Genomic DNA, 26,131 nt, shown 5'->3' on the forward strand with positions numbered 1-26,131 from the left:
CCATGATCGCTGCGAACCCGGTTTTTAGTTCGAGTTGCCGTTCGAAGTGCGTTCGAGTTGCAGTCGCTTGCGTGTCAGCTGTTTTTTGTTGCATTTCAATTGATCGTTGTAGTATTTTTTATTTATTTCCATTTGTTGCCCTTTGTTTTTGTGGGGCGCCTGTTGAAAACCGGTTGTATTTTTTTCTCTGGCGAGTGCAAAATTAAAACAAAACATGCGTTTTGTCTGCCAATGGAGATATCGGAGATTCTGTGCAAGCACTCTCTTATTTTCTTTTTTCCACCTCTTTCATCGGCTTTTTATGGGTATGATGAACCTGCCAAGAAAGTTTTTTATGTGGGAACTTATTCAAATGGAAACACATTTAGAAAATTAATTTAATTACGAGATCGACGGGTAAGGAATGTATAAGTAATTTTTGCAGTTCTTTTTTTAGATAAATCAAAAATTTAAGTTCACCATTTTTTACCTAATTTGATTTTTTTCACCCTCTGAAATATTTATATATTAATTTTTTTTCTTCATAAATAGTCTTTTTTCCAGGCCATCATTAATTCGATTAATTGATTTTCCCTTCCTCACGCACTCGACTTTGTTGTTTTATTCATGTATAGCTTGACGTGGGAACTTTTAATTGTGCGTGCCTGGGATTTCAGACAATACCAGGAATTGTTGTCCACTTCACCGTCTTCCGCCTCGCAAAAGAAAAGTACTTGAAAATGCAAAAGGATATTTAGTATGCTCCTCTGACAGCACAAATATCAAAGATTTATTTTTTTGCGGGGTAAATGAAATAAAAAGAGAGAGAGAGCAGTAGCAGTCCAGAAACGTTTTAGGCTTCACTTGTTTATGAAAGGGGACAAAAACAAATATCTCCAGCCGAAAAAGGGTCACTCCCTCGGAATAAAAGGGTGGCTAGAGAAGGGGGTCTGTGGGTTACGACCCTTATAAACATGTCAATCACAAGTAAATTGTTGCAGATTTAATGGTCGTCCAAAGAATGTGGGTCTGGCAATAGAAATCTCCGCCTCGACAGGCCAAACTCACTGAAATGCAAACGGATTTTCACTGCTGCGTCAGCAGAGCCGGAAAATGTCGATAGATACAGTAAACACTCGAAAGTTGATTGGCATAAACAAATTAGGATAAACATTTGTTTTTTAGTGGTTAAGAAAATACAAATTGTGAGCCCTTTTTATCAAACAATTTCTTTATTTCAGAAATGTAAATATTTCTTATTTTATTTTTATTATTATAATAATATATTTTATATAATTTTTTAACAACGCTGAGAATATTTGATTTAATATTTCACTGCATTTAGTTTTTATTTCATTATTTTCTTTCTCTTTATATATTCTAAAAGGATTTCTGTTTCTTCTGTCGACACTTTACTGTACCAAATATCTAGAGCCCAGAGTCCTGTCATAGATTTTGCTTTCCATTTGACTGGCTTCCATGAATTTATAGGCAATCTTCGGAGGCCTAGGCGCGATGGTTTTGTTTAATGAAACTTAAAGTGCGTGCCAGTGGGCTCGGGCACGTATCCTTGAGCCCCTCCAAGGATCCTTGAGGGCTGCAAGAGAGAAAGGGAGAGCGGAACTGGAAGCTGATGAAGTCGGGGCTGCACTCAATTGCAATCGCCGGCCGCAAAATGGCGTCGAAAGCACTTCCGCTCGACTTGAAAACAAAAAGTCATGCAACGGAGCATCATCGGACGTGAAAAGTTGTTTTCCTTTTTTTCCCGCTTCTGGGAAAGCGTTGCATGCGGAAGGGCAATCGAGTGCAGTTTGTGGCCTCAGATTTATTGCACCGAGCTGGGAAATATTCGAGATGGCCGGCTCGCATTTTAAACAGCTTTTCGTTAAGTTTGGTTTATTAAGCCCCACGCTGCTGGGCCTCTGCATAATTCATTCGGTTTAAGGTCTTCCAGTTTTCCCTTTTCCACCGCCACCACCAATTCATTTCAATCAGGCCAAGAGAATCGTGTGGCTCGTTTTAAATCATTTAATGCGGTAGTTTTGGCCGTTTTATGGGCCCGACTAAAGGAGTGCCAGGTGATGTTTATTGGACGTATGCATGCCGCATCGAAAGTGCTCCAGAATCGCTTTAAAGTTTTCTACCCCCTCGTGCAAAATTTACGGACTTAACCTTGAACTTTTTCTCATTTGAGGTAAAAGTTTATAGCGGCTAAAAGTTATTAAGCTGGGCGACGTCTGCTCAAGTTTCTGCTCTAATTTTTTCTTAAATTTTCTATTCGGAAATCCACATAAATCTTAGAGGTTTTTAATTTTCTCACAAGTTTTAGGTTGACTTATATTTTAGTTGCGCTTTCGTGTATGAGGTTTCATTTGACCCTTGGGAATAATTTAGAATTTAATTTCTTTCTTTGAATAAATCCACATAAATCTTTATTTAATTTAATATTTTTAAACATTTTATTTATCACTTTCCTTTTTTTATACAATTTTTTTATATGATGTGTTATGCAACTATTTCATAAAAGTTAGTTTTAAATTCCCCTTCAAATATTTCTTTGAACTTTTTCCAATTAACGCCTACACTTGATTTAAGGTTTGCTCAAGTTTCTTGACTAAATTCCCATAAATCTTTATTTCGCGGAAGCGTTCATCTAGTGAAAATGATGGCTTTCCTTCACTTTCATTAAGTGCCCGGGCTCCCGCGAATTCATCAACTTTCCTGGCCATTAGCTAAGGGAAACCCGAAACCCAAATACGATTTTCCTTCACCTCTTTAAAGGCTGCTTAACCCAATATCACACCAAAAGAAATTGTTGCTGAAAACGGAGGCGGAAGGCGTTCAAGTTTCTCAGCCATTCAAAGGGAATTTAAGTGCACACGAGCCGGGAATCGCCTTCTCAGCCCCAAAAACCCAAAGCCCGAACCCACTTTAATTTGCAAATCTAGGCATCTAGCATATCAATCGTCAAGGCTTTATGGTTTCCACCTTCGAAATGCCAAAAAATGAATGGGAAAAGGAGGAAAACCCTGGGGCGTCTCTGATTACAACCGAAATATGCCACGTGTATACACATATAAGTACACAATTTTTGCCCTCTAAAATGGCAAAATCGATAGTGGAATAATGGGAATTTTCCTGTATTTTCTTGACTTTCCACTCAAAACGTTAATTGATTGAATTAACCAGCCAAAAAAGGGAACGAAAATACAGATCCATAAATATTAATTTTGGCCAATCAAAATAAATGACAAGAAAATTATGCGATACAAATGTTTAAAATTCAACAATTTCTTCGGCTAACAACAAAGTGTTTAAATTAATAAATTGGGGAGTTCCATTTCCCCATTTCTTCCGCCTAAAGATAGGCAATGAAAATCTCTTGCGCTTGCGGTAAAATAAATTTTCAATGAAGCAGTCTACTTTTGCGAGGACAGAAAAGTTTGGCTGGAATTTCGAGTATTTAATTTGCATTCATTTGGTTAGCTGATTACTTGCCAAATTTCGGTTTCGCAACTATTCGCATTTTCCCCTTTTTGATGTGAGGAAAATTTTGAGTTTCCTTTCAAGGACATTTCATATATTTTCCCTTAACTTGGTTGCCTGCTGCTTAACTTTTTACGCTCTAACGGATCGAAATCTATGGCATCAAAGCTGCGCTAATTGTTCTAATGCGCTCAAGCTGTAAGCTGCTTAAAATTGCTTAAATTGCAAGTGGAATAACAGTGGGGAAGCAGGAAATTCTCAGACAAGAGCTCTAATGTAGAAGGGGAGGTAATATATCTATTGGTATTGGGACTGCCTGCTGGGGCATCGACATCACTAAGGCAATAATCTATAATTACAAATCAGATTAGAAAATTACTGAAGCTAAGGAACGTTTTAAATTGTGATAAATTCTTGATATTATTTTAAAGCTCCAATAAAAAGGGAGTATGCTAAAAATTTACTAGAGACAAAAGAAATAAAATGCTTGTTAACTTTTAAAGATCTAGCATTATTATTTTGATTTTTAAAATGTAAAGCTTAGTTCTACCAAAATACACATATTTGTAATTAATAATATTTTTGTAATTTGTATTATTTCACAGTTTGCTGAGTTTAATTTTACTCCTTTCAAAGAATTTCTCCTGAACCCTGCGTTTTTCCTTTGAGCTTAGCTGCTGTTCCTGTCCATTTAAAGACCAAGAGGTCAAAATTGGAGGTCTATGATGCCTTATAAAGGGCACTATATAACGGGCGCACTCCTCGGCGGCATGAAGATGAACGTGATGGGTACCACCCTCCACCTCGTAGAACTCAAAATGGGGATTATTTTGGCGCAGGATGGACATGGGTTCGTCGCATTGATATCCCACATACGGTGATTTTGATCCTTTTATTATAAGATAGGGCTTTCTTCCGATCCTCCTCGCCATCTCAAGCAAGTCCTGGTTCTAAAGGGCTGGAGAAATAGAATTTGACCCTTCCATCTCGGGAGAAATAGAATTTGTCTGGAAACAGCTGAGACTTGCCCACCTGGCGATAGAGCAGGTGTTTAGCGAATTCAGGGGTTACAGAGTTGAAACTCCCTTTGGCGAGCACTTTGGTCAACTGAGAGAGGGTGTAAGAGGGGGGTTCATGCAGATTTGCCTCATCCTGACGACCTTCTTCTACCAAATGCTTCTCCATATCCTGGGCAACTTGAGCAAGTGCCTCTCTAGGATCTCCCAATGGCTTGGGCAACAAAATATCCAGAGAGATGACCATGTCCACCGTGTGAGGAGCCAAGGAGGCGTAAATGAAGCTCATTATGCCACCTAGGGAATGACCCATTAGGGAGACCTTTGTCCAACCATACTCCTTCATCACACGGGGAATAATATAAACATAATCGTACATGTTGTAATGCATTCCCGGCTGAAGACGGGAGGATCTTCCATGTCCGGGAAGATCTATGCATAGCACTCCTATATAGTCGGGAAGTAGGGGAATCAAACGATCGAAGGTTCCCAGATTGTCCAACCATCCGTGGATTGCCAAGATCGGTCGTTCAGTACGATTGCCATACCATCGACCTGAGATGTGACCCCAAGGTGCTGGGATTCTCACTTCCTTGTACTAGAAAATAAAAAAATACTTTATTACTAAGAAAGGAAGAAATTTAACTTAAAAGAATATTTGCAGTATTTGAATTTATTTTTTATATTTTATGATTTTATGTTAAAACATTTAATAACCGTAATATAATAATTCTAGTTCAACAGTTCCAAAAAGTATGTGAATTAAGTTTTTCTAGTGCGTGCAAGGTCTCCTTATCTTCTCTCTTAGCTTAATATTTTTATTGTTTTGCTTACTCACATCGCTCAAAGACAAAGTTCCCATCTCGACCGACGGCCTTCTGAACTTTGCACGTCGGGAACTTTTAAAACAGATCCAGTAAATATAGTACCACGACCAGTATTATCTTAAGTATCTAGCCGAAATGCAAAAGTTTCGATTAAAATAATATATTTCGAAAATGTTGTACTTCTTTCGCCGGCAACAGCTGTTCGTCAACTAATTCGCCATATCGATTTTTTTCGCTTTAAATGGCTAACCAAAGAGACTGAAAGAGAATTAGCAGATAAGAAACTAAGAGAGCTTTTTAAAAGAGTTTGTAAAAAGAGAAAATATAAACATTGCTAAAAATAAAAATCATGGGAACAGTTTTAAACTGAATTTTAAATATTGTGGTTTATAAATACATCTTTTAGCATTTTTAAACGTCAATAAAAAATATTATGCAGTTAATAATGCTAACTTTCTATTAACAGTTTGATAAAATATTTTGAGTTTTAGAGGTTTATTTTGTATCTCCATATATCATACATATGTACTTTACAGTTTGCTGTTTTTGGTTCTTTGGAAAAATCTTTCTTGTCGCCCTCGTTCTTCCTCGGCCTTCAGTTGCTGCTCCTTTCCATCTAAACCCCCAGAAGTTAATACAGGAGGTCGATGATGCCTTATAAAGGGCACTATATAACGGGCACACTCCTCAGCGGCATGGATATGAACGTGATGTGTACCACCCTCCACCTCGTAAAACTCAAAATGTGGATTATTTTGGCGTAAGATTTGAATTGGCTTTTCGCAGTGTTTTCCCACGAATGGAGACGAAGATCCTTTGATGATCAAATATGGCTTTCTTCGTATACGTTTGGTCATTTCCTCGGCGAGTCCAGATTCAAATTGCATTATGTTGGTGTACTTCACTCGTTCATCCCTTGAGAAATAGAATCTATCTGGATAAAGTTGCGACTGCAACACCTGCCGGTGGAGCAGGTGTTTAGCGAATTCAGGGGTAACAGAATTAATGCTTCCTTTGGCGACGTCTTTAGTCAACTGAGAGAGCGTGTAGGAAGGCGGCTCGGGTTCCTGACGATCCTCCTCCACCAAATTCTTCTCCAATCTCTGGCCCACCAGGCCCACTGCCTTTTTCGGAACTCGATTCAAAGGTAACACAATGTCCAAGGAGATGACCATATCTACTGAATGAGGAGCCAGAGCGGTGTAAAGGAAGCTTATCATGCCACCCAAGGAGTGACCCATTAGCGAAACCTTCGACCAGCCGTACGCCTTCATCACTCGGGGAATGACCAGCATATGAACGTCGACCGCATAGAGCATTCCCGGTGGAAGACGGGAGGATCTTCCATGTCCAGGCAGATCAATACAAAGCACTCCTATATAATCGGGAAGCAGGGGAATCAAACAATCGAAGGTTCCCAGATTGTCCAAAAATCCGTGGATGGCCAAGATCGGTCGCTCCGTTCGATTTCCATACCAACGTCCAGAGATGTGACCCCATGGTGCTGGGACTTTCACCTCCTTGAACTGTAAAAGGAATAAAGGAGGTACCCATTAATATTTATTAAATATTATTTAGACTACACTAGAAATCTTTTCTTGATAAAAAATTTCAAAAAAATAATTTTTCTTAAACATATTAAACTGAAATCTATTATTTCTTGATTTAAGAAATATTTTTTCCTTTTTTTTGAGTGTACATTACTTTAATCTTGTCGTAAAAAATTTTAGGGTACCGGCACATGCTGCTTATCTCTATACTTTTGTTAGGGTTCGTGATTTAATTTGTTTGCTTACTCACATTGCTCAAAGACAAAGTTCCCATTCCGATCGAACGTTTTGTTTTACTTTGCACGTGTGTAGATTTTAGCCGAGATTTTAAATTCAGAGTTGGCGCTATCAGAATAGGAACGTCTATTTAGAGATCAACGGCTATTCTCGGACTAATTTCCAATATTGTTTTTTATGATAATAAACCGATGAGTGAGTGAAAGTGTGTTGGGATTTGCCAAGAATCCAGATGCAGGAGATCAGAATAATTACAAAAACTTTATGTTGGTAAATAATAAGTTTATTTAAAAACTGCGGCGTTTCTTCTCAACCGGGAAACTTGAAGTGAATGACAGACAAAAGCACACTGTAGGAAATCAACAAAGTGGGGTGATAAAGAAAACAGAGATGCCAGGTCGGTCCTTATGAAAGAGTTGCCTGATTGTTACTTCCTCATAAACTGAGGTGAACAGCAAGTTTAAACCAAGTGCCTTTATTTTAAATAAAAATAGGCAAAATTCTTAGCTTTAATAAAGTTTTATTTATGCATTTTAAATTAAACTAATATAATGATAAACCACAACATCAATACTTTTTATGTCCATATAAATTAAGTACTTTACAGCTTGCTGCGTTTGTTTTTGCTTATTTCGAAGAATTTTTCTCGTTGTCGTCGCTTTTCCTCGGCACTCAGTTGCTGCTCCTTTCCATTTAAAGACCAAGAAGTCAGAGCAGGAGGTCGATGATGCCTTATAAAGGGCACTACATAACGGGCGCACTCCTCGGCGGCATGAAGATGAACGTGATGAGTACCACCCTCAACCTCATAGAACTCGAAATGGGGGTTATTTTGGCGTAAGATTTCAATGGGCTTTTCGCAATGCTTTCCCACGAATGGAGACAATGATCCCTTAATGACCAAGTAGGGCTTTCTTCGTATCCGTTTTGTCATTTCCTCGGCGAGTCCAGCTTCCATTTGTGTGAGGTGATAGAACTTCACTCGACCATCCCTTGAGAAATAGAATCTATCTGGGTATAGTTGCGACTTTGACACCTGCCGGTGGAGCAGGTGCTTAGCGAATTCAGGGGTTACAGAATTTAAGCTTCCCTTGGCCAGAACTTTGGTCAACTGAGAGAGCGTGTAGGATGGAGGCTCATGGAAATTACCCTTCTCCTGACGATCCTCTTCCACCAAATGCTTCTCCATTCTCTGGGCCACAAACCCAACTGCCTTCTGGGGAACCATATTCGAGGGAAGTAAAATGTCCAAGGAGATGACCATATCCACTGTATGTGGAGCCAGAGAGGTGTACATGAAGCTTATGATGCCACCTAGTGAGTGACCCATTAGGGAAACCTTCGACCAGCCGTACTCCTTCATCACACGGGGAATAATCAGCACATAATCATCGACGCCGTAGTGCATTCCCGGCGGAAGGCGAGAGGATCTTCCATGTCCGGGAAGATCGATGCAGAGCACTCCTATATAATCGGGAAGTAGGGGAATCAGCCGATCAAAGGTTCCCAGGTTGTCCAACCATCCGTGGATGGCCAAGATCGGTCGCTCCGTTCGATTTCCATACCAACGTCCAGAAATGTGACCCCAAGGTGCTGGGATTCTCACTTCTTTGAACTGGAAAAGAAATACATTTTTTTCTTAGTAAACAAATTTTGGCGGTACCGGCAAATTCAGCTTATCTTTCAGTTTTGTTTATGATTTAATTTTTTGCTTACTCACATCGCTTAAAGACAAAGTTCCCATCCCGATCGAACGGTCTTCTGAACTTTGCACGTCGGTAAAGTTTGGCAAAGATTTGGAACTCAAATTGGTGGCACCACGTTGGCTTTATCAAAATTGGAACCTCTTTAGAGTTCAACAGCTGTTCTCCGACTAATTTGCAATATTGATTTTTTGGTTTTAGGCAGGTAACTAAAAAGAGAAACTTAATAATGACGTATGATAACCAATCGATAAGAGAGTGAAGTGCTTTTAAAGAGAAAGGGAAAACTACCTACACAAAAGAGAGTAATCTGAATCACATTCTATGATCAAGTTTTATGTATGCATATTATATTAATAAACTTATTGTTATTATACTAATATATAAATATTTTATATATATTTTTCATTAATTCTTTTAAAAATAGTAGCACTTTATTTATTAATTCACAGTTTACTTTGTTTGTTATTGGTCCTTTCAGTGAGTATTTCTCCTTCTTCAGAGATTGGAGTAGGAGGTCTATAACGCCTTATGAAGGGCACTATGTAACGAGCGCACTGCTCAGGGAATTTAAGATGGATATGATGGGTACCACCTTCTACTTCGTAGCACTCAAAGTGTGGGTTGTATTGGCGCAGAATAGATATGGGCACCTCACATTGGGCTCCCACAAACGATGACATTTCCGCCATTATTAATAGAAAGGGATTCTTAAGGATCCTTCTCGTCATCTCCTCACCGAGTCCAGGTTCCATTTGCGATAGATGGTAGAACTTTACCCGGCCATCCCCGGCCAAGTAGAAACTGTTTGGAAAAAGTTTTGATTTTTCCACCTGGCGATGAAGAAGGTGCTTAGTTAGCTCAGGTGTAATAGAATTGGAGTTCCTCTTCACTAGGGTTTTGGTCAGCTGGGAGATAGTGTAGGAGGTGGGTTCTGTGAGATGACTTTTCTCCCGACGTTCCTCCTCCACCAGATGCTTCTCCATGCTCTGGGCCACCACATCTACAGCTTTCTTGGGAACCACTGTCCTAGGCAGTAATATATCCAAGGATATGACCATATCCACTGTCTGTGGAGCCAGTGAAGTGTAAACGAAGCTAATAAAGCCACCTAGCGAGTGACCCATTAGGGAAACCCTCGACCATCCATACTCTCTCATCACTCGGGGAATAATGTAGACGTAATCGTAGACCGAATAATGCATCCTCGGCTGAATGCTGGAGGATCTTCCATGTCCGGGAAGATCAATGCAGAGCACTCCTATATAATCAGGGAGTAGGGGAATCAGTCGATCGAAGGTTCCCAGATTGTCCAACCATCCGTGGATTGCAAGGATCGGTCGATCCTCTTGATTGCCATACCAACGTCCTGCGATGTGACCCCAAGGTGCTGGGATTCTCACGTCTTTAAACTAAGTGAGGAATACACATACTTAATACCATTCTGTTAAGATAATTATTTGAGATAATCAACATGAAACTTTTTAGAATTAGCACTTACTCAAATTCATATAGAACAAGAAAGGAAGCTAGCTTCGGCCAGCCGAAGCTTATATACCCTTGCAGATCATTCTTATTAATTAACAAATCGCAAAAATGTTCAATTTTCTAATATTTCTCATTAATTTTCCGATCGTTCCTATGGCAGCTATATGATATAGTCGTCCGATTTTGATTAAATTAAAATTGAAATTCGGAAATATTTAAAAAGAGTCATATCCTAGAGTAGAAGATAATACAATAAAAACCAAAGAAGCTAGAATTTATTTCCTATTACTTTTCCATTAATTTTTCGATCGTTCCTATGGCAGCTATATGATATAGTAGTCCGATTTTTTAAATAATTAATTCGAAATTCAAATATATTTAAAAAATAACATCCCCAAAAGTAGAAGGTGATATTTCAAAAAACACCGAAGCTAGAATTTTTTAAAGTTTTTTTTTTCCGATTGTTCCTATGGGAGCTATAAGATATAGTTGTCCGATCCGGTCGGCTCCGACATATATACTACCTGCAATAGAAAGAAGACTTTTGGGAAAGTTTCATCCCGATAGCTCAAAAACTGAGAGACTAGTTTGCGTAGAAACAGACAGACGGACAGACGGACAGACGGACATGGCTAGATCGACTCGTCTAGTGATGCTGATCAAGAATATATATACTTTATGGGGTCGGAAACGTCTCCTTCACTGCGTTGCAAACTTCTGACTGAAATCATAATACCCTCTGCAAGGGTATAACAAGATTTTGATTAGGAACTTGTTTATTTATCCAATTATGATGATTTGATTCGAATTATTTTTGTTTTTCTTCACTGATCTGCCAATTAGTTCAATCCATTGATTTGCCAATTATACGAATTTCGCTGTGAATGTAAATGTATGAGAATTGTGCTTATCACTTTTTGTGGTTTATGATTTTATTTATTTGCTTACTCACCTCGCTCAGTGACAAAGTTCCCATCTTAAGCGACAGCCCTTTGTACTTTGACCTTTAGACTCGGTCCAGTAATTGTGGACTTCCACTTCCAGTATTATCTTGAGTATCTGGTTGGAACGTCCACGATTAGCAATCCGGAATTGCTATCTAAGAATTTTCCTTCCTACAAGTGTAACAGCTGTTCGATGACTGATTCAGATTATAAGAGAGGTTGGCATTTTAGGGCGCTAAAAAAAGAGATTGTGGGAAAAAAGCTTTACATAGGGTTAGAAAAAATTAAAAATATAAAGAGAAAAACTATTAGTTCTCTTAAAAAAGTTCAGTTATTGAAATTGAAACACGGAATAAACAGAATATCATGATTTGAAAACAGAATTACCTTTATTTTTAACAAAACTAATTGGAAAGTAATACTCGAAAAATCTTCAAAAAAAAATACAGTTCTTATAAATATATTAAAATAATTTTTAATATTCATTTAAAAGATATGGAATACACAAGTTATATTTCTAAACTGAACTAGACTTTGTACTATCTGTATTTCACAACTTGCTGCGCTTTTTCTTAGACCAATTAAAGAATCCCCTTCGATTTCTCAAACCAAGGTTTTCCTCTTTTCCGTTTAAAGTCCAGGAAGTTAAGGCAGGAGGTCGATGATGCTGGATAAAGGGCACAATATAACTGGCACATTCCTCGGCAGCATGAAGATGAAGATGGTGGGTGCCCCCCTCCACCTCGTAGAACTCAAAGTGTGGATTATCCTGGGCCAAAATGGATATGGCCTCATTGCTGCGGGGCGAAAGATACGGCGACAGGGAGCCCTTGATGATCAAGTAGGGTTTCTTGCGAATCTGCCTCGCCATTTCAGCGCCAAGACCATCGTCTATATCCATATAGTGGTAGTACTTAACCCGAATATCCCTGGAGAAGTAGAACCTCTCTGGATATAATTTGGACTTGGTTAACTGACGGTGGAGGAGGTGCTTAGCCAGTTTGGGCGATACGGAATTATAGCTTCCTTTGGCCAGGACTTTTCCCAGCTGATCGTGAGTGTAGGAGGGTGGCTCATTGTAATTTCCCTGCTTCTGCCGCTCAACATCCAAAAGTTGCTTCTCAATGCTCAAGGCCATATAGTCTATATCGTTTCTTAACGGTAGTAAAATATCCAAGGAGACTATCATATCCACGGTGTGAGGAGCCAGTGAGGCGTAAACGAAGCACAGCACTCCGCCCAATGAGTGACCTATCAATGAGACCTTTGACCAGCCGTACTCCTTCATCACCAGTGGAATTATGAACACATAATCGTAGACACTGTAGTACATTCCCGGCTGAAGGTGCGAGGATCTTCCATGTCCTGGCAGATCGATGCAGAGTACTCCTACGTAGTCGGGAAGCAGGGGAATCAGTCGATCAAAGGTTCCCAGGTTATCCAACCATCCGTGGATTGCCAGGATGGGTCGCTCCTTTCGATTGCCGTACCAACGACCTGAGATGTGACCCCAAGGCACTGGAATCTTCACCGCCTCAAACTGAAAAAATTAGGATTGATAATTCAACTTTAATACCAATTACTAATAGTTCAATAATTATTTAAGATTACAAATTAATAACTGGCGAGCAAAGGTCGCAGATATATCAGTCTTCACACTTCATATATTACTTACATCAGTCAATGATAATGTTCCCATTTCTTCCAAAGTTTGTATCAGACAGGGATTATCTTTTAAAACTTCTCTCGATTTATTTTTTAATTTTTCATGCGTCCTTCTGCATTAACATCTATGCACACACTAATTTATTATCTTGAATTTCATTGGGTTACTAAGAAATCGGACCGAATAAGAGATCTAACTTTCGAAGAGAGTTCCGTTCCGTAAGAGAATAATATCTGTTTTAGTAAGCTTTCGCTATGCATTAAGAGAGCCTTATGAGATCGCCATGCCGTCGAATTTGTTGGAAAATTGTATTAATTGTAACACAATTCAGCGTTTTTTATCGATGCTGGCACGAAATAATCGTTATTGAACTTAATTTAATTTAATTTAATAAGTAAATATATTAATTAATACTGAACTACAAATTCACGTGCGTTTAGCTTGACTGCTTAAAGAATTTGTGACTAGGTCACAAAATCAAAACAATAATAAAGCTTCTGATAAAAGAAAAAAGCTTTTGTTAACCTCGGGGCGAATGGTATTAATAATGCCGTTTAATTCAAAAATGATTTGTAAATTATACCTTACTAATTTAGATAATTTTTAAATATTTAATTGAAAGCAAAAATACATTTTAAAATGCCCTTCCTTGACCTCAACATCTCTATTTTTCATGAAAAAACCGCAGGACTTCTTAGGTTTCAAAAGTTTTGAATCAAAACACATAACAGAGCGTTAAGTGATTATGAAGATTAGTGTTTACCATAATACCATAATATACACCCTATTTTTATACGTCGACGGCTCGTGGCCAGAGTTTTATGACTCGTTAGTAAGCAAAGACGGTAATAAGTAATCAAACATAATTGTTTTAATCTTAACATTGATTAGTACACGTTCCTAGATTATGAAGACTATTGATCGTGATAAAATTCTTACACTTCTTATCGATAGAATTAATTTGTAACATTCTTGGTTTAATTATAACTTTCCCAAAGGTATTTCACCTCCTCCCGGTGGTCGATGGTATTGGATGAAGGGAACTATGTACTGGGCGCACTCCTCGGGAAATTGGAGATGAATGTGATGGGTACCATTATCCACTTCGTAGAACTCAAAGTGTGGATTATCCTGGGCCAAAATGGAAATGGCCCCATCACTTCGGGGACTCAAAAAGGGCGACATGGATCCTTTGAGTATGAGGAAGGGTTTCTTTCCCACTCTCCTGGCCATTTCGCTAGCAAGTTCCTCATCGATGTCCCAGTAATTGTAGAACTTGGCCCTTCGATCTCTGGTGAAGTAAAAGGATTCCGGATTGAGTCCCGATTCCTTCACCTGACGGTGGAGTAAGTGCTGGGCCAATTCAGGGGTCACCGAACTCATTAGTCCATTGGCGAAGAGATCCCCCAATTCTGGAAGTGTGTAACAAGGTGGCTCCTGCAAATTACCCTTGGCCAGCATCTCATCCTGAATCATGTGCTGATCAAAACACATGCGAAAGCCTTTTAAGGCAGTATCACTATCAAATCTGGGCATTAGCACACAATCCAAACAAATAATCATGTCCACGGTATCGGGAGCCATGGTGGAGTAAATAAATCCATAGAAGGCACCAAGTGAGTGACCCAAAAGGGAAACCTTCTTCCAGCCAAAATGCTTCATGACCCGGGGAATAAGGAAGACATCGTTGTACACATCATAGCGAATTCCTAGTGGCAGATGCGAGGATCTTCCGTGTCCTGGAAAATCGATACAGAGCACTCCCACGTGATCGGGAAGCAGGGGAATCAGTCGATCGAAGGTCCCCAGGTTGTCCAAAAATCCATGAAGTGCCAGAATGGGTCGTTCCATTCGATTGCCATACCATCGACCCGAAATAAATCCCCAGGGGACAGGAATTTTCAACTCTTCGTACTAAAAAAACAAAGTAAGTTATTATACGGTAGGTAATATTATTACATTTACCTACATCACTTACTGAAAGATGGTTCATTATTGACTTTTAATTTATTATTTAATTTTTAAATTTTTTGCTAAGTTTTTAAAGCAGTTTTAAAGCCAATTTACGTCTGTCTGTCTTAACAATCAGTCAACGTCTTATTTCCATTTTTATGTCGGTCCTCTGTTAATATTCAAAATATCAGCCATTAAGATAAAGATTTAAAAGCTTGGTTTCCACATAAAAGCTTTTTTGATTACAAATCAGAACTCATTAGCTTTAAAATGTAGGCCTATTAGGAATAATTATGTACAATTAAGCAATAGTTTTTTCTTTATTTATTACATATTTTACTAAAAAATTAAAATAATTTTCTGATAATATTTAGCTGCTTACAGTTTGCTCCATTCAATCGATATCTCTTTTGCATGTTCTTTGCCAGGAGGATGGTATCGCCTTATAAAGGGCACAATATATCTAGCACACTCCTTGGCAGCTTGCAAATGAAAGTGATGAGTGCCCTCAATTTCGTGAAATTCAAAATCGGGATTATTGCGACTCAGAAGGTCAATTACCTCGGACATCTGTGGACCAAGAAAATTGGATCTGCTACCTTTTAAAATAAGGTACGGCATGGGTTTAATCCTTTTCGCCATTTCTGCAGCCAATTCTGGGTTTGAGAGATACATTTTGGTCATGTACTTGACCCTTTCATCTCTGGTGGATACAAATCTATCACTTAAAGATACCGATTTTTTAACAACGCGATGCAGCAGATGATGTGCCAAAGATGGGGAAACGGATCTAGAAGATTCCTTTACCACCAATTTGATTAGATCTTCCATGGAACGTTCAGGATTCTTCTGTCCGATTATCTCATCCTCCTCGAGGTGTTTTTCCTGACTTAACCTTATCCACTTGATGGTTTCATCGGGTTTCATAAATTTAGGTAGCAACAAGTCTAGGGAGATGATCAAATCCACTTTTTCCGTAGCGATAGAGGCGTAATAAAAACTGAGAAATCCGCCAAGTGAGTAACCCATTAGGGAGACTTTCTTCCAGTCGTATTTCTTCATAATCCACGGAATTATCTGCACATATTCCTCGGCACTATAACGAATTCCCGCCGGATAGTGCGTTGATCTTCCATGGCCAGGTAAATCAATGCAGAGCACTCCTAGGTCATCGGGTAACATCGGAATCAGTGGATCGAAGGTTCCCAAGTTGTCTACCCAGCCATGAATGGCTAGGATTGGTCTTTCCCTTCGATTTCCATACCAACGACCGGAGATATGGCCCCAGGGAACTTCTATTCTTACATCTTTGTACTGCAATCAATCAGAATTGGTTTCTATATTCATATTTTAATTCGATTTTAGAAAAACCGTACTTCTTCTAATAATAAGGTGCCCATGGCCTGCGCTTAGTTTTACTTTTTTTGGTATTTTCGTCTGAAACACTTTTTGGCTACTGATTTGTGGAAAGAGCTTTTTTGGTTTGTTTATCTCCACCATATTAGCTTTTAACTATGTAAGAAATCTTCCCTGATAATTAATATACAGCTATGTTCACATTTATAGAAGTATGTAGCTTTTGGTACTAATATTAACTACAACTTTTAAAACTTTTACTTCACCGAGAGAATGACCCATCAAGGAGATATTTGAAATCGGAGAGGATATTTTTTTGAGTTAGTATTTTGTAAAGTGCAGTGTATAATTTTAAATTATTTATTATGCTTAAAATACAACTATTTACAAATAACTTTTAATATATTCTAAAAATAATGTAAGTCCTAATTTCTAAACCTTTTTTAGAGCTTGCTAATTTTCGAAGGTCTGTGATTCCGGATAAAGGGCACTATATAGCGGGCACATTCCTCGGCGGCTTGAAGATGAACATGGTGCTTGGCGCCCTTTACCTCGTAGAACTCAAAGTGGGGATTATCTTCCGATAGAATGGACATTGTTTCATCGCAACGGGGACCCACAAATGGCGATAGTCCCCCCTTGATTACCAGATAGGGTTTTTTCTTGATACGCCTGGCCATCTCGGCAGCCAGGCCTTCTTCAATATCGAATATATGATAGAACTTCACCCGATTATCCCTCGAAAAGAAGACCTTTTCCGGATACATCTGGGACTTGGCCACCTGGCGATGGAGCATGTGATTGGCCATGTCTTCCGGCACCGAATTATTACTATTTCTGGCCAGAACTTTTCGCATTGAACTCAGGGTAAAGGAGGGTGGCTCATGTTCCGTGCCATCCGCCTGCCGTTTCTCTTCGATTAAATATCCCTCTATATCTTTAGTAAGTTTGCTGGGATCCTCAACCCTTCTGGGGAGCAGTACATCCAGTGATATGATCATATCCACTGAACCAGGAGCCATTGCCGCGTACATAAAGCTCATCACTCCGCCGAGGGAATGACCCATCAGAGAGACCTTTGACCAACCAAACTCCTTCATTACCCGCGGAATGATGAACACATAGTCGTAGACATTGTAATGAATTCCAGATGGAAGTCGAGAGGATCTACCATGTCCGGGAAGATCGATGCAGAGCACTCCTATATAATCGGGTAACATCGGAATCAGTCGATCGTAGGTTCCCAGATTGTCCAGCCAGCCGTGGATTGCCAAAATCGGTCGCTCTGTACGATTGCCATACCAACGACCCGATATGAAACCCCAAGGAGCCGGAATTGTCACATCTTCGTACTGCAGACGGATCTAAAAATATAAAATATTTTATTTTAAATTTATTTTCCGCTTTTTTCTTACATAATTAGGTGCATGATAAGTACAGTTCATAAATAACAACGGCACCTAAAGATTTGTCATGGAAAAATACTATTTTTAATTTGACGAGTGCCGAAAGCTGATAACAAACGGTATATTATTTTTGGACTTCAAGCTTTTAAAATAACATCTCGTGATTAGGAATTCGCAAAAGTGACCCAATAAAAGCCAAATTTCAATGTCATGCTCTGTACCTCCAAAAAAAATCCGTTGTCTTACTTAATAGAGTATATATTTTGATAAGAGTTGATTGAGGCTTGTTCTATCATTTTATATTTGGTTGCTTAGCTAATATATTTTAATATGTTAAAACTTTTACAATCTTTTTTCACCTAATCATCAAGATAATAGTTTCTTCTATGAGTGCCAGAGTGTAAAATATAAAGATAAACATTTTATTATGAATGGAAGAGTATAAGATCTTCGAGCAGCTTAAGATCACTTGGTTTTATTTATTTACACATCACTTAAGTATATAAACATTTTATTATAAAGATTAAAAGTCGGATGTAGCACATAGTTTGGTAGTAAGTGCAAGAGCATAAAATCTTCGGATTTTTCACTTTTTGTTTGTATTACTCACATCGTTTGGTGATAAGCTTTCCATTGTGTCTGTTGAATTTCCACAATTGAGATCAGGTAAAAAAGAGATTTTCGATACTTAATTACTTTCTTATCCAAACAAAGTCTTCTGACGTCTCAGACAGCCTTGAACCTGAAGATTTGTTCCACTTTTTTTCGCCGTTTATTATCTCTATATCTTTTGCACTCAGTCGCCAGACCAAAATATCATAAAAGTTGCCAAAAGTTTTTAAGGGAAGCAACGACTTGCAACTAAGGCTGCTTTGCATCAACTAATTTGTGTTCCCGGCGATCATCACGACAATAATATGAAAGCTGGGATTCGTATAAGGTTAATGCCCAAAAATGAGATAGTAGGCAGCAGTCAGGCGGATGACATTAAAGCAAAAAAGAAAAAGTGTGATTAACCCATTTTGAAACCCAGCAACTAAAATTCAAAAAATATTCTAAATATTTAAAAAGGTAAAAAAAATAATAAAATAAATTAAATATTACAATAAAATTAAAATTGGAATTGAGAATTTACTAAGTTTTAAGGTAGTTTCATTCCTAATTTTTTTTAAAGTTACTTATAATATTTCAAGGCTCTTAATGGCAAAAGATAAACACCAAATAATATTTTAAAATAATAATAATATTGTTTAATATTGCTTTAAAAAATGTTTGAGTTTTTAAATTATATCACAATTTGTAGGTTGTCTTACAAATTATAAAACGGCACCTTTTTAGGTACATTTGTCCCTGAAAACAAATGGGTTAAGCCCAAAGAGCGGATGTGAAATCTGGCAAATTTAGGTGAACGACGCACTCAACGCACTTGATAATCTCATTATAAGCTTTTAAGAGTAGTGAACAATTTTGGGACGATTTAGGTAAACAAACAGCTTCAAGGTTCACGTTTTATTTGGACGGTTGGCGATGATCACCTCACTTTCTTATCAGTTGCAAGTTGGTTTTTCAGCTAGGACCAAATCGAGTTCAGACATCTTGATGGTTCAGTCAACTCATCGATGTCCGGGTCTCAATAAACTGCCGTGGGATTTTGGGAATGTGTCGATTACTACGTGACTCTCTCGTCGAATTGAGTTTTCCACTTGCCGTGTCCACATCGATGCACTCGGTTACGCTGTGCTGACCGGGAGTGGTCATGTTTCCGTTCGTAGTCCTGGTTTTTCTGCCATCACTTTTTTTGTACACTGCATCGAGACACGTTTTTCCATTTTTCTGTAAAGCGTTTGGCGACGTTTACCTGGAAAAATTCATGGCAGGTGAATAGAAACGCATGGGTGTATGAAATTCCCACCATTGGTTTATTACTGTCTCATGAAAGTTTAATTAAATATTTTTCATTTTATTAAAAATTGTTAGGACCTAACTTTGGATTTTTTAATGCATTAAAATTAATTAAATTTAAGTTACTATTTTATTATTGAAAGCCTACAAAATGAAAGTGAAGTATTCTTATTAATTACACAATTGTTTACATTTTTTAGGAACACAAACATGTCAAACTTTTTTTTAATTCTTATTGCCCAACATTACAAATTCTTTTTAATTTTAAAAGAGCACAATCTTTCATGAATTTAAGTTAAATACTATTAGTTCGACTTTCCTTTTCAGGCTTACTTCAGGCAGCTTCCTGCTCAACTGTCTGTCTGCCAAGTGTGATTACCTTCCGCTGTCTTTCCCCTCGACTGGATATGGATTCTATATAGCTATAGTTACATCTGATAGCCCTGCCTAAAACCAAAACCCCAATTTGCATTTTAGCTAAATTTCCTTGTGCATTTCAATCGTGTGTATGCAAGAAGCTGCAGTGGCCCATGATTTATCTTAAATTTATGTTCGAGTAATTTATCATGTCTGCTGGGGTCATGACGTCACCTCCTCCGCCTCCTCCTCCTTTTTGCTGTGTAATTTTCCCCAGGCAGGGCGCTATGCAAATTGTCTTGAGCTTTCCCCAAAGTGAAAGTGCCATTTCACTGGCGAAATTTGTGCGTGTGTATTGGCCTTGAATCCATAATTTGCCTGTCAACGGCAGCAAAGCAATGTCGTCGTTGTCGTGGCCCCGAAAAATGTTGTGCGCACATAATTGAGTTCAAGCATTTGGAAGCAAATTATGATTTCCCACTTTTCACCCAATTTTCTTTTGTCCCTCGCCGCGGCTCCTTTGGCTCCTTTCACATCTCAATCAAAAGGGCCGCGCACCAAGTCCTTTGTCCTTTCAACTTTCTCTCCTTGGTGGCTTTAATTGCCTCTGCCACTTAACGTATGCAAATTAAATTTAATTCTTTTTCTCTCAACCGGATCTCTGTCGGTTTTTTCGGGTCACCTTAAGTGGGCAAGCAGCTCACCTTCGGTTTGATAAATATTTATGATACCCAATGATAGTTGTGCCTGAATAAGGTGAAAGGGTTTCCCATTTCTCCTTTATTTTTCTTGTTCCCAAAAAAGGTAAATAAATAAAACATGCACTGGGAAAAGAAGGAGAAACGAAGGAAAAATATTTTCCAAACTTTAAAATTAATTTACGAAAATAATGGAAAATTAAAAAATATTTACAAATCAATATAAAAGATAAAAGGTTCTTTAAGAATAAATTTAAGTTAAAAATTTTAAAATATGTTAAAATTAAATAAATTAAATTAAAAATAATGTCTATAAACAAGGAAGAGTATTAAAAAAATATTTGTTTTTTTTTAAAAGGTACTAAAGTACTAAAAACATTCTAAAAATATTTCAATGTAAATAAATAAATAGTTTTTCAACAAAAATTCGTTACAAACAGCTGTTTTTCTTAGTGTTTTGTAAAGCACTATATATGATGCTTTCAACCTGTCAGCACAGCTCCTGCAGAAAATCCTTGAGCCGGGGATCAGCTTCACAAAGACACCGCCGGAAGTCTCGAGCTGATACGCATGCAACTCCCAAAAAATATAGAGGAAAACCCAGGGAAAATGGCAGGAAAAGCGGTGGGGGAAAGTCGGCCTCCCTATGCTATTATGCTTTATGTGTTGCTATTTTGCTTTTTTTAGCCGGAATTCTTTAGACCCAAAGTGCGAGTGAGATTTAAGCCCGAACAATGGATGGAATAAAAATAGAAAAATACTAGAGTGTGTAAGAAATTGCATTAAGAAATCATTTTCGTTTTGTGGCTGTTTCCATGGAGGTTTTTCCCGGGATTTTACTCACACAGCTTTTTCACGGCTCTGCAAGTCTAATTCAAATGAATTATTTTTTGGAGCCCGAAAGTTTCACCCGTTGCATTTTTCTGGGTGTGCGGTTTTAACAGCATTTCTTTGGCTAATGAATTTGACTATTATATCAGCAGGTACGAGCGAATGTGTTTGCATTTGCATGTGTGTATAAATAATTGTATTTCCTCTAATTATACAGCAGAGCTGAAAATTTGCATTTGAATACATTTATACATGCAGTTTTCCAGGGAAAACCAACCTAAGAGTACACACAAACTCACGTTGCACGTTACAATTAAAAATTCCAAAGAATTACGAATGTAAACCAGAGCTTTGTGGCATGAAATTTGATGCTGCATTTTGGAATCCCAAGGCTTGGGTCTATTAATTGAAAGGTACGCAGAGTTTGCAGTTGGCAAGTTCTCTAAATTTGATTAAATTGTATGGCATAATTTGGCAGAAAGTAATATGAGATTTATATACGAGATTTAGTTTTTAAAGCTCCATACATTTTATTTGTAAAATTGATTGAAACAAAAAAAACATAGAATAATTTATTTTAACCATTTTTTATACTTCAGTTTTAGGGATGCATATTTCTTTTGTAAAATCAAAAATATGATTCATTCTAAACAAAATGAAAATAATTCTTCATATTTAAGCAAATAATATATAAATATTGTATAAGCTTTCAATGCCATTTATCACATTTAATTAACTTAATCAACACATGAAGCACATAATAAACCCAAAAGTAACACTAATTCATAACCAGTCAACCAGAAAATGTTACACTTCCTGATGTTATTAGTTCAAGAGCTCATTAATCCACTTGATTGCCAAGGTCACCCCCCAAAGGCTGCTATGATTTATGAATTTCACCCACTTTTCCTATCCCCCACCCCATTATCATTCAGATTTTCCCGTGTGCTCACCTAAGTATGCAATTGCTTATGTTGATATTTAGTTAATCAAGTGTCCGCAAGAGCCACAATCACCAGAGTCAAATGGCACGTTTCCCTACTCAATCCCAATAAATTAATTAACCACACAAAATTTATGATTATTGCCGCAATGAGTTCGCTATTTTTCTGGCGCCTTTTCTTATGGCTTTTGGTTTTAGCTTTGTTTTACTTTCGGCTTTGTTTATTTATTTATTGTGGCCAAATTTTGCGATTGGCGTTTCATAAATAATTCCCACAATTTATGCATTGTCATACACTGACTAATGGGCAGCGAGTGGAAAGCGGAGGGGGCGTGGCACTTGACAGCCGGAATAAACCGATTGTTTACTTGCCATTCGCTTCGAAAACTCAATTGCCTGGCACTCAATTTGCAAGGGCGGCAGAAAGGAAGATTTCATAATTCAAATTCTTCAAATTTATGGCCAGCTGGTGTGTATAGTGTCCTCCGGGTTTTATCGAATCCTCGAAGGCTCCGAGTCGAAGCCCGGCAAACATTTCGCACTTGAGCCAACTCCCTGGCAATCGTAATTTACGACGGGAGCAACCCAAAAACGCACTTCACTTGTGCGTAATGCCAAGACAATTGTGTGCACAAACTGCAGGGGCACTGAGAACAAAAGAAACTAAATTCAGAAAATATTCATGAAAAATAAACGAAAGGAAAGTGAAAGAAAAAACGTTTACGGAAATAGTAAGTGAAAGGAAATTCTAAATAAATGAGATTAATTTTTAAGGTGTCTAAAATAATGCCAAAATTTATTTTTAGTACGGAATTCGGATGAATTCATTCTGAAAAACAAAGTTTCCTTTTTTCACTGCATACTTTTTAGCACTTAGCTAAATATGATATGATTAATTGATTTTTGGGTTTGTATTGTATTTTATTTTTAGAATTATTTTAGAACAATTTTGGCTTAAAAAAATTAACATTGAAGAATAAAAGTATTTATAAATATTTGTTAGGGATTATAAACTACGAGTATTTACGGAATTTTCCCCAAGTGCTTTCGCTATCCAAAATGCAGTAGGCACCCATAATTCCCAGCTCCCAATGCGACTACTGCCCCCGTCGACTGTGTTGTTACCGTATATCGGATCTTGTCTGGTCATAAATTTCCGTTTTTGGTTAACTCCTGCAACTGCTGGCAGTGCTACCACTACCAACTTCCAACTTCCGTAGGTGGCTTTGCTGCTACCCTGAATCGGAATCTGAATCCAGTGAGAAATTCCGGAGAAGAATTCCTGGGGAGAAGGGGCTCGTTCCCTGGAGAATTCGATTGCCCGTTGGGCTTTCGAGAAATTATACTGGCCTCTGCACATTTCGTTGATCCCCCGTTTGTAATTGGAGATTGCAGTTGGGAAAAAGTTGGCCATTCAAAGTTTACTTTTTGATGCAGTTTTGCAGAGCCTGGCATTTGCAAATTTATCCGTCTGCGTTTATATATGTAAAGAAATTTTCTGGGTGTGTAGACCATGTTTGTTTTGGGCTGGACAACTTTTAACATTTTGACCAGTAATTGAACTCGACAAAATGTCACAGACACAGCTCAACTTTCCTTCTAATTACAATCTGTCATTGGTTCATTGTCTTTGCTGAATACTCCCCAAACATTTTTCAGGGGGCTCTATTTCGGTTTTAATTGGGGTCGAAGTTGTGTGTGTGTCGACAAACTGAGGGAAAGGAAACCATAAATCTCTAGCATTTCATCTGTAAAATTGCATCAAGTCACTTAGCCATGCAAATATTTTGTCTGTACCCCTTCCATATTCATGGTCTCCTGGCAAAGCAGCCTGAAGATCTGGCAAGTTTTCTAATTAAAAACAAATTCATGAATGCAATTTGCATGAAATTCAATTAAACTTTTTATCTCTGGACTTGGATCTTAACAGTAGGGTCTAGAAATTAAGCATACGCACTGTTGTTCCATCGCATGTGATTCAAGATTATCAATCAAGATTATATCTAAGAAGAGTTTTTGGATACATTTTTGGACAAAGAAAAGTATAAGGAAAAGAAGAGTAAACTGTAGTGAATAAATGAGCGAAATGAACGACGCCGCAAGTATTTTGCCAGCGAATCGAAAAACGTGCCACAGTGGCGGGCAAAAGTTACTGCACGTTCGCTGCATCCTTCGGATTGTTTATTTGTGTTTGCATTTGCATTTACTTTTATTCCACTTTCTGGCTCCTTGGCTATATAGCTCCGTCTTCCTTCCCCGATTCTTGGCTCGTTGCGCTCTGTTTGCCAATGGCGATGGCCGTGTAATTTCACTCAAAAACATCAACATCAAGTGCAGCGCGGCAACGAGAACTTTGTTTTTTCTTTACCCATTTTTTCTCAGCTTTTTATTTCGACTGTTCTACTCGCCCGTTTGTTTATTTTCCGTATCAATGTAAATTTTAATTTGTTTCGCAAATATTTTGTTACTCAAGCGGCGTGTGTAGCAAGTGAAACACTGAATGTGCCCAGGACTCTCAAAAAAAAGATGCTTCTCGCTAATTTGCCTGCAAAGCATGTGGCAAATTGCTGCGGGGGAAATTCTGGGGAAAAATAAGAGAAAGCCAAACTGAATTTGCCAACTGAAGTGTAAAGAATACCCTAGAAAGAAGAAAGAGTCATGGAAATAGTAATATTGGAGTATGTTTAATAATATTAAATATTTAAAAATATTTTTTTAGTTTAAAAAATCCATAGAAGATTTTTCTTGGTATGCTTTAAGTTTCAAATACAATCTAAGCTTCACCTAAGCCAACCCTATTTTTTCAGGATATTTAACTTTCGATCAAGGTTCAACTTTCAAGTCAGCTTTTTTATTCCTTGTGGGAAAAGTTTTTAAACTGAACTAAACCAAAAGGCGTAACGGCAGGACTTCCTTCCTCAACACATACATATATGTACTTATATAAAAGAACATGTGAACATGCAACAAATTCATGAACTTACACTCTTCCCCAAGAAAAAAACTTGTTTCACTTTTGATTGTCGGCGCACATTTAAGTGCAGAATGTAAAGTTTTTGGCCCCAAACTTGATCGCAACTAAGTAAGTGGCAAGGCATTTGCACGCATGCCACAACCAGTCCTTAGAACCCCTCTCATCGCTGATGTCCTGTCACTCCTCAAGCGTTTTCGCCTCGGAAGGTCCTGACAGCGAGGCTCTTTTAAACATTTTTTCTTAATTTTAACCGAGGGGCTCCGGTCACTGAGGGAAAAGGAAATAAATAAAATAAGGCTATTCATTTTCTGAACTCAACATATCAAATTTAACTGCATTAAAAAAATTACCCGTAGGTTATAAAATTTTAACCAAATTTTAAATACATTTATTTTAATAAAGAAAGACGACTTTAAAACGTTTCTTAATATTTCACATTTTTATGTGAATATCTGATGTGATATATGTAATTGTATCATTGGAGAATGTTTTCTAATTGCACTCCTAAATTTTTCTCAGTGCCATTGTGCCAGTTGGACGACTTCTCCTTGGCGACAGTTGCAAAAGTGACGATGACAGGCAGGAGGTCGTCGTCATCATCGGGATCTGGAATCTGGCTGCTGTCAGGCACGTGTATCCATACTTCATGTGTGTAACTGAGCAGAACTGAGGTCCTGTCCAAGGGTTTCCTTGCCCAGTCTAGACAGCACCCCACAGTGTAAGTGAGAAGCCCCGCGCTATATTGCTACTGAAAATCAACCATTTCTTAGGAAATTTCCCTCAATAAATGCACTTCCAAATTGTCGCCGCCCATG

At 38.0% G+C, this 26,131-nt stretch overlaps 6 protein-coding genes and 1 pseudogene across 8 annotated transcripts; all 7 read right to left on the reverse strand.

The window, feature by feature from the left end:
* Positions 1-4,035: 4,035 nt before the first annotated feature.
* LOC108070260 (probable serine hydrolase) lies at positions 4,036-5,502 on the reverse strand (annotated as a pseudogene).
* A 336-nt stretch (positions 5,503-5,838) lies between these two features.
* LOC108070248 (probable serine hydrolase) lies at positions 5,839-7,132 on the reverse strand. Its single transcript, XM_044394611.1, has 2 exons — positions 7,109-7,132; positions 5,839-6,834 (listed from the first exon to the last, which is right to left on the reverse strand). The coding sequence occupies exons 1-2, from the start codon at positions 7,130-7,132 to the stop codon at positions 5,839-5,841; spliced, it is 1,020 nt and encodes a 339-aa protein (XP_044250546.1).
* Positions 7,133-7,644: 512 nt separating this feature from the next.
* LOC108070249 (probable serine hydrolase) lies at positions 7,645-9,007 on the reverse strand. Its single transcript, XM_044394578.2, has 2 exons — positions 8,816-9,007; positions 7,645-8,710 (listed from the first exon to the last, which is right to left on the reverse strand). The coding sequence occupies exons 1-2, from the start codon at positions 8,837-8,839 to the stop codon at positions 7,697-7,699; spliced, it is 1,038 nt and encodes a 345-aa protein (XP_044250513.1). The 5' UTR covers positions 8,840-9,007; the 3' UTR covers positions 7,645-7,696.
* A 13-nt stretch (positions 9,008-9,020) lies between these two features.
* LOC108070250 (uncharacterized) lies at positions 9,021-14,937 on the reverse strand. The gene is made up of 4 exons (XM_017160647.3): positions 14,866-14,937; positions 13,885-14,810; positions 13,793-13,796; positions 9,021-10,210 (listed from the first exon to the last, which is right to left on the reverse strand). Exons 1-4 carry the CDS (start codon positions 14,887-14,889, stop codon positions 9,245-9,247), a joined length of 1,920 nt encoding a protein of 639 aa, XP_017016136.3. The 5' UTR covers positions 14,890-14,937; the 3' UTR covers positions 9,021-9,244.
* On the reverse strand, positions 11,649-13,340 carry LOC108070257 (probable serine hydrolase). The gene is made up of 2 exons (XM_017160655.3): positions 12,906-13,340; positions 11,649-12,770 (listed from the first exon to the last, which is right to left on the reverse strand). The coding sequence occupies exons 1-2, from the start codon at positions 12,927-12,929 to the stop codon at positions 11,781-11,783; spliced, it is 1,014 nt and encodes a 337-aa protein (XP_017016144.2). The 5' UTR covers positions 12,930-13,340; the 3' UTR covers positions 11,649-11,780.
* A 227-nt stretch (positions 14,938-15,164) lies between the features above and the next one.
* On the reverse strand, positions 15,165-16,301 carry LOC108070265 (probable serine hydrolase). The gene is made up of 2 exons (XM_017160665.3): positions 16,226-16,301; positions 15,165-16,163 (listed from the first exon to the last, which is right to left on the reverse strand). The coding sequence occupies exons 1-2, from the start codon at positions 16,247-16,249 to the stop codon at positions 15,228-15,230; spliced, it is 960 nt and encodes a 319-aa protein (XP_017016154.2). The 5' UTR covers positions 16,250-16,301; the 3' UTR covers positions 15,165-15,227.
* Positions 16,302-16,551: 250 nt separating this feature from the next.
* On the reverse strand, positions 16,552-18,488 carry LOC108070264 (probable serine hydrolase). Of its 3 annotated transcripts, XM_070215236.1 has the most exons (3): positions 18,308-18,488; positions 18,222-18,250; positions 16,552-17,569 (listed from the first exon to the last, which is right to left on the reverse strand). In XM_070215236.1, the coding sequence occupies exons 2-3, from the start codon at positions 18,243-18,245 to the stop codon at positions 16,649-16,651; spliced, it is 945 nt and encodes a 314-aa protein (XP_070071337.1). In that variant the 5' UTR covers positions 18,246-18,250; positions 18,308-18,488; the 3' UTR covers positions 16,552-16,648. The 3 variants fall into 3 exon arrangements, with proteins under 3 accessions (XP_070071337.1, XP_017016153.2, XP_017016152.2); XM_017160664.3 differs by having other exon boundaries at positions 18,222-18,488; XM_017160663.3 differs by lacking the exons at positions 18,222-18,250; positions 18,308-18,488 and adding an exon at positions 17,621-17,716.
* Between the last annotated feature and the right edge of the window lie 7,643 nt (positions 18,489-26,131).

Source organism: Drosophila takahashii, chromosome 3L, assembly GCF_030179915.1.
Source record: "Drosophila takahashii strain IR98-3 E-12201 chromosome 3L, DtakHiC1v2, whole genome shotgun sequence".
In the NCBI taxonomy this organism is placed as follows: Eukaryota; Metazoa; Arthropoda; class Insecta; order Diptera; family Drosophilidae; genus Drosophila; species Drosophila takahashii.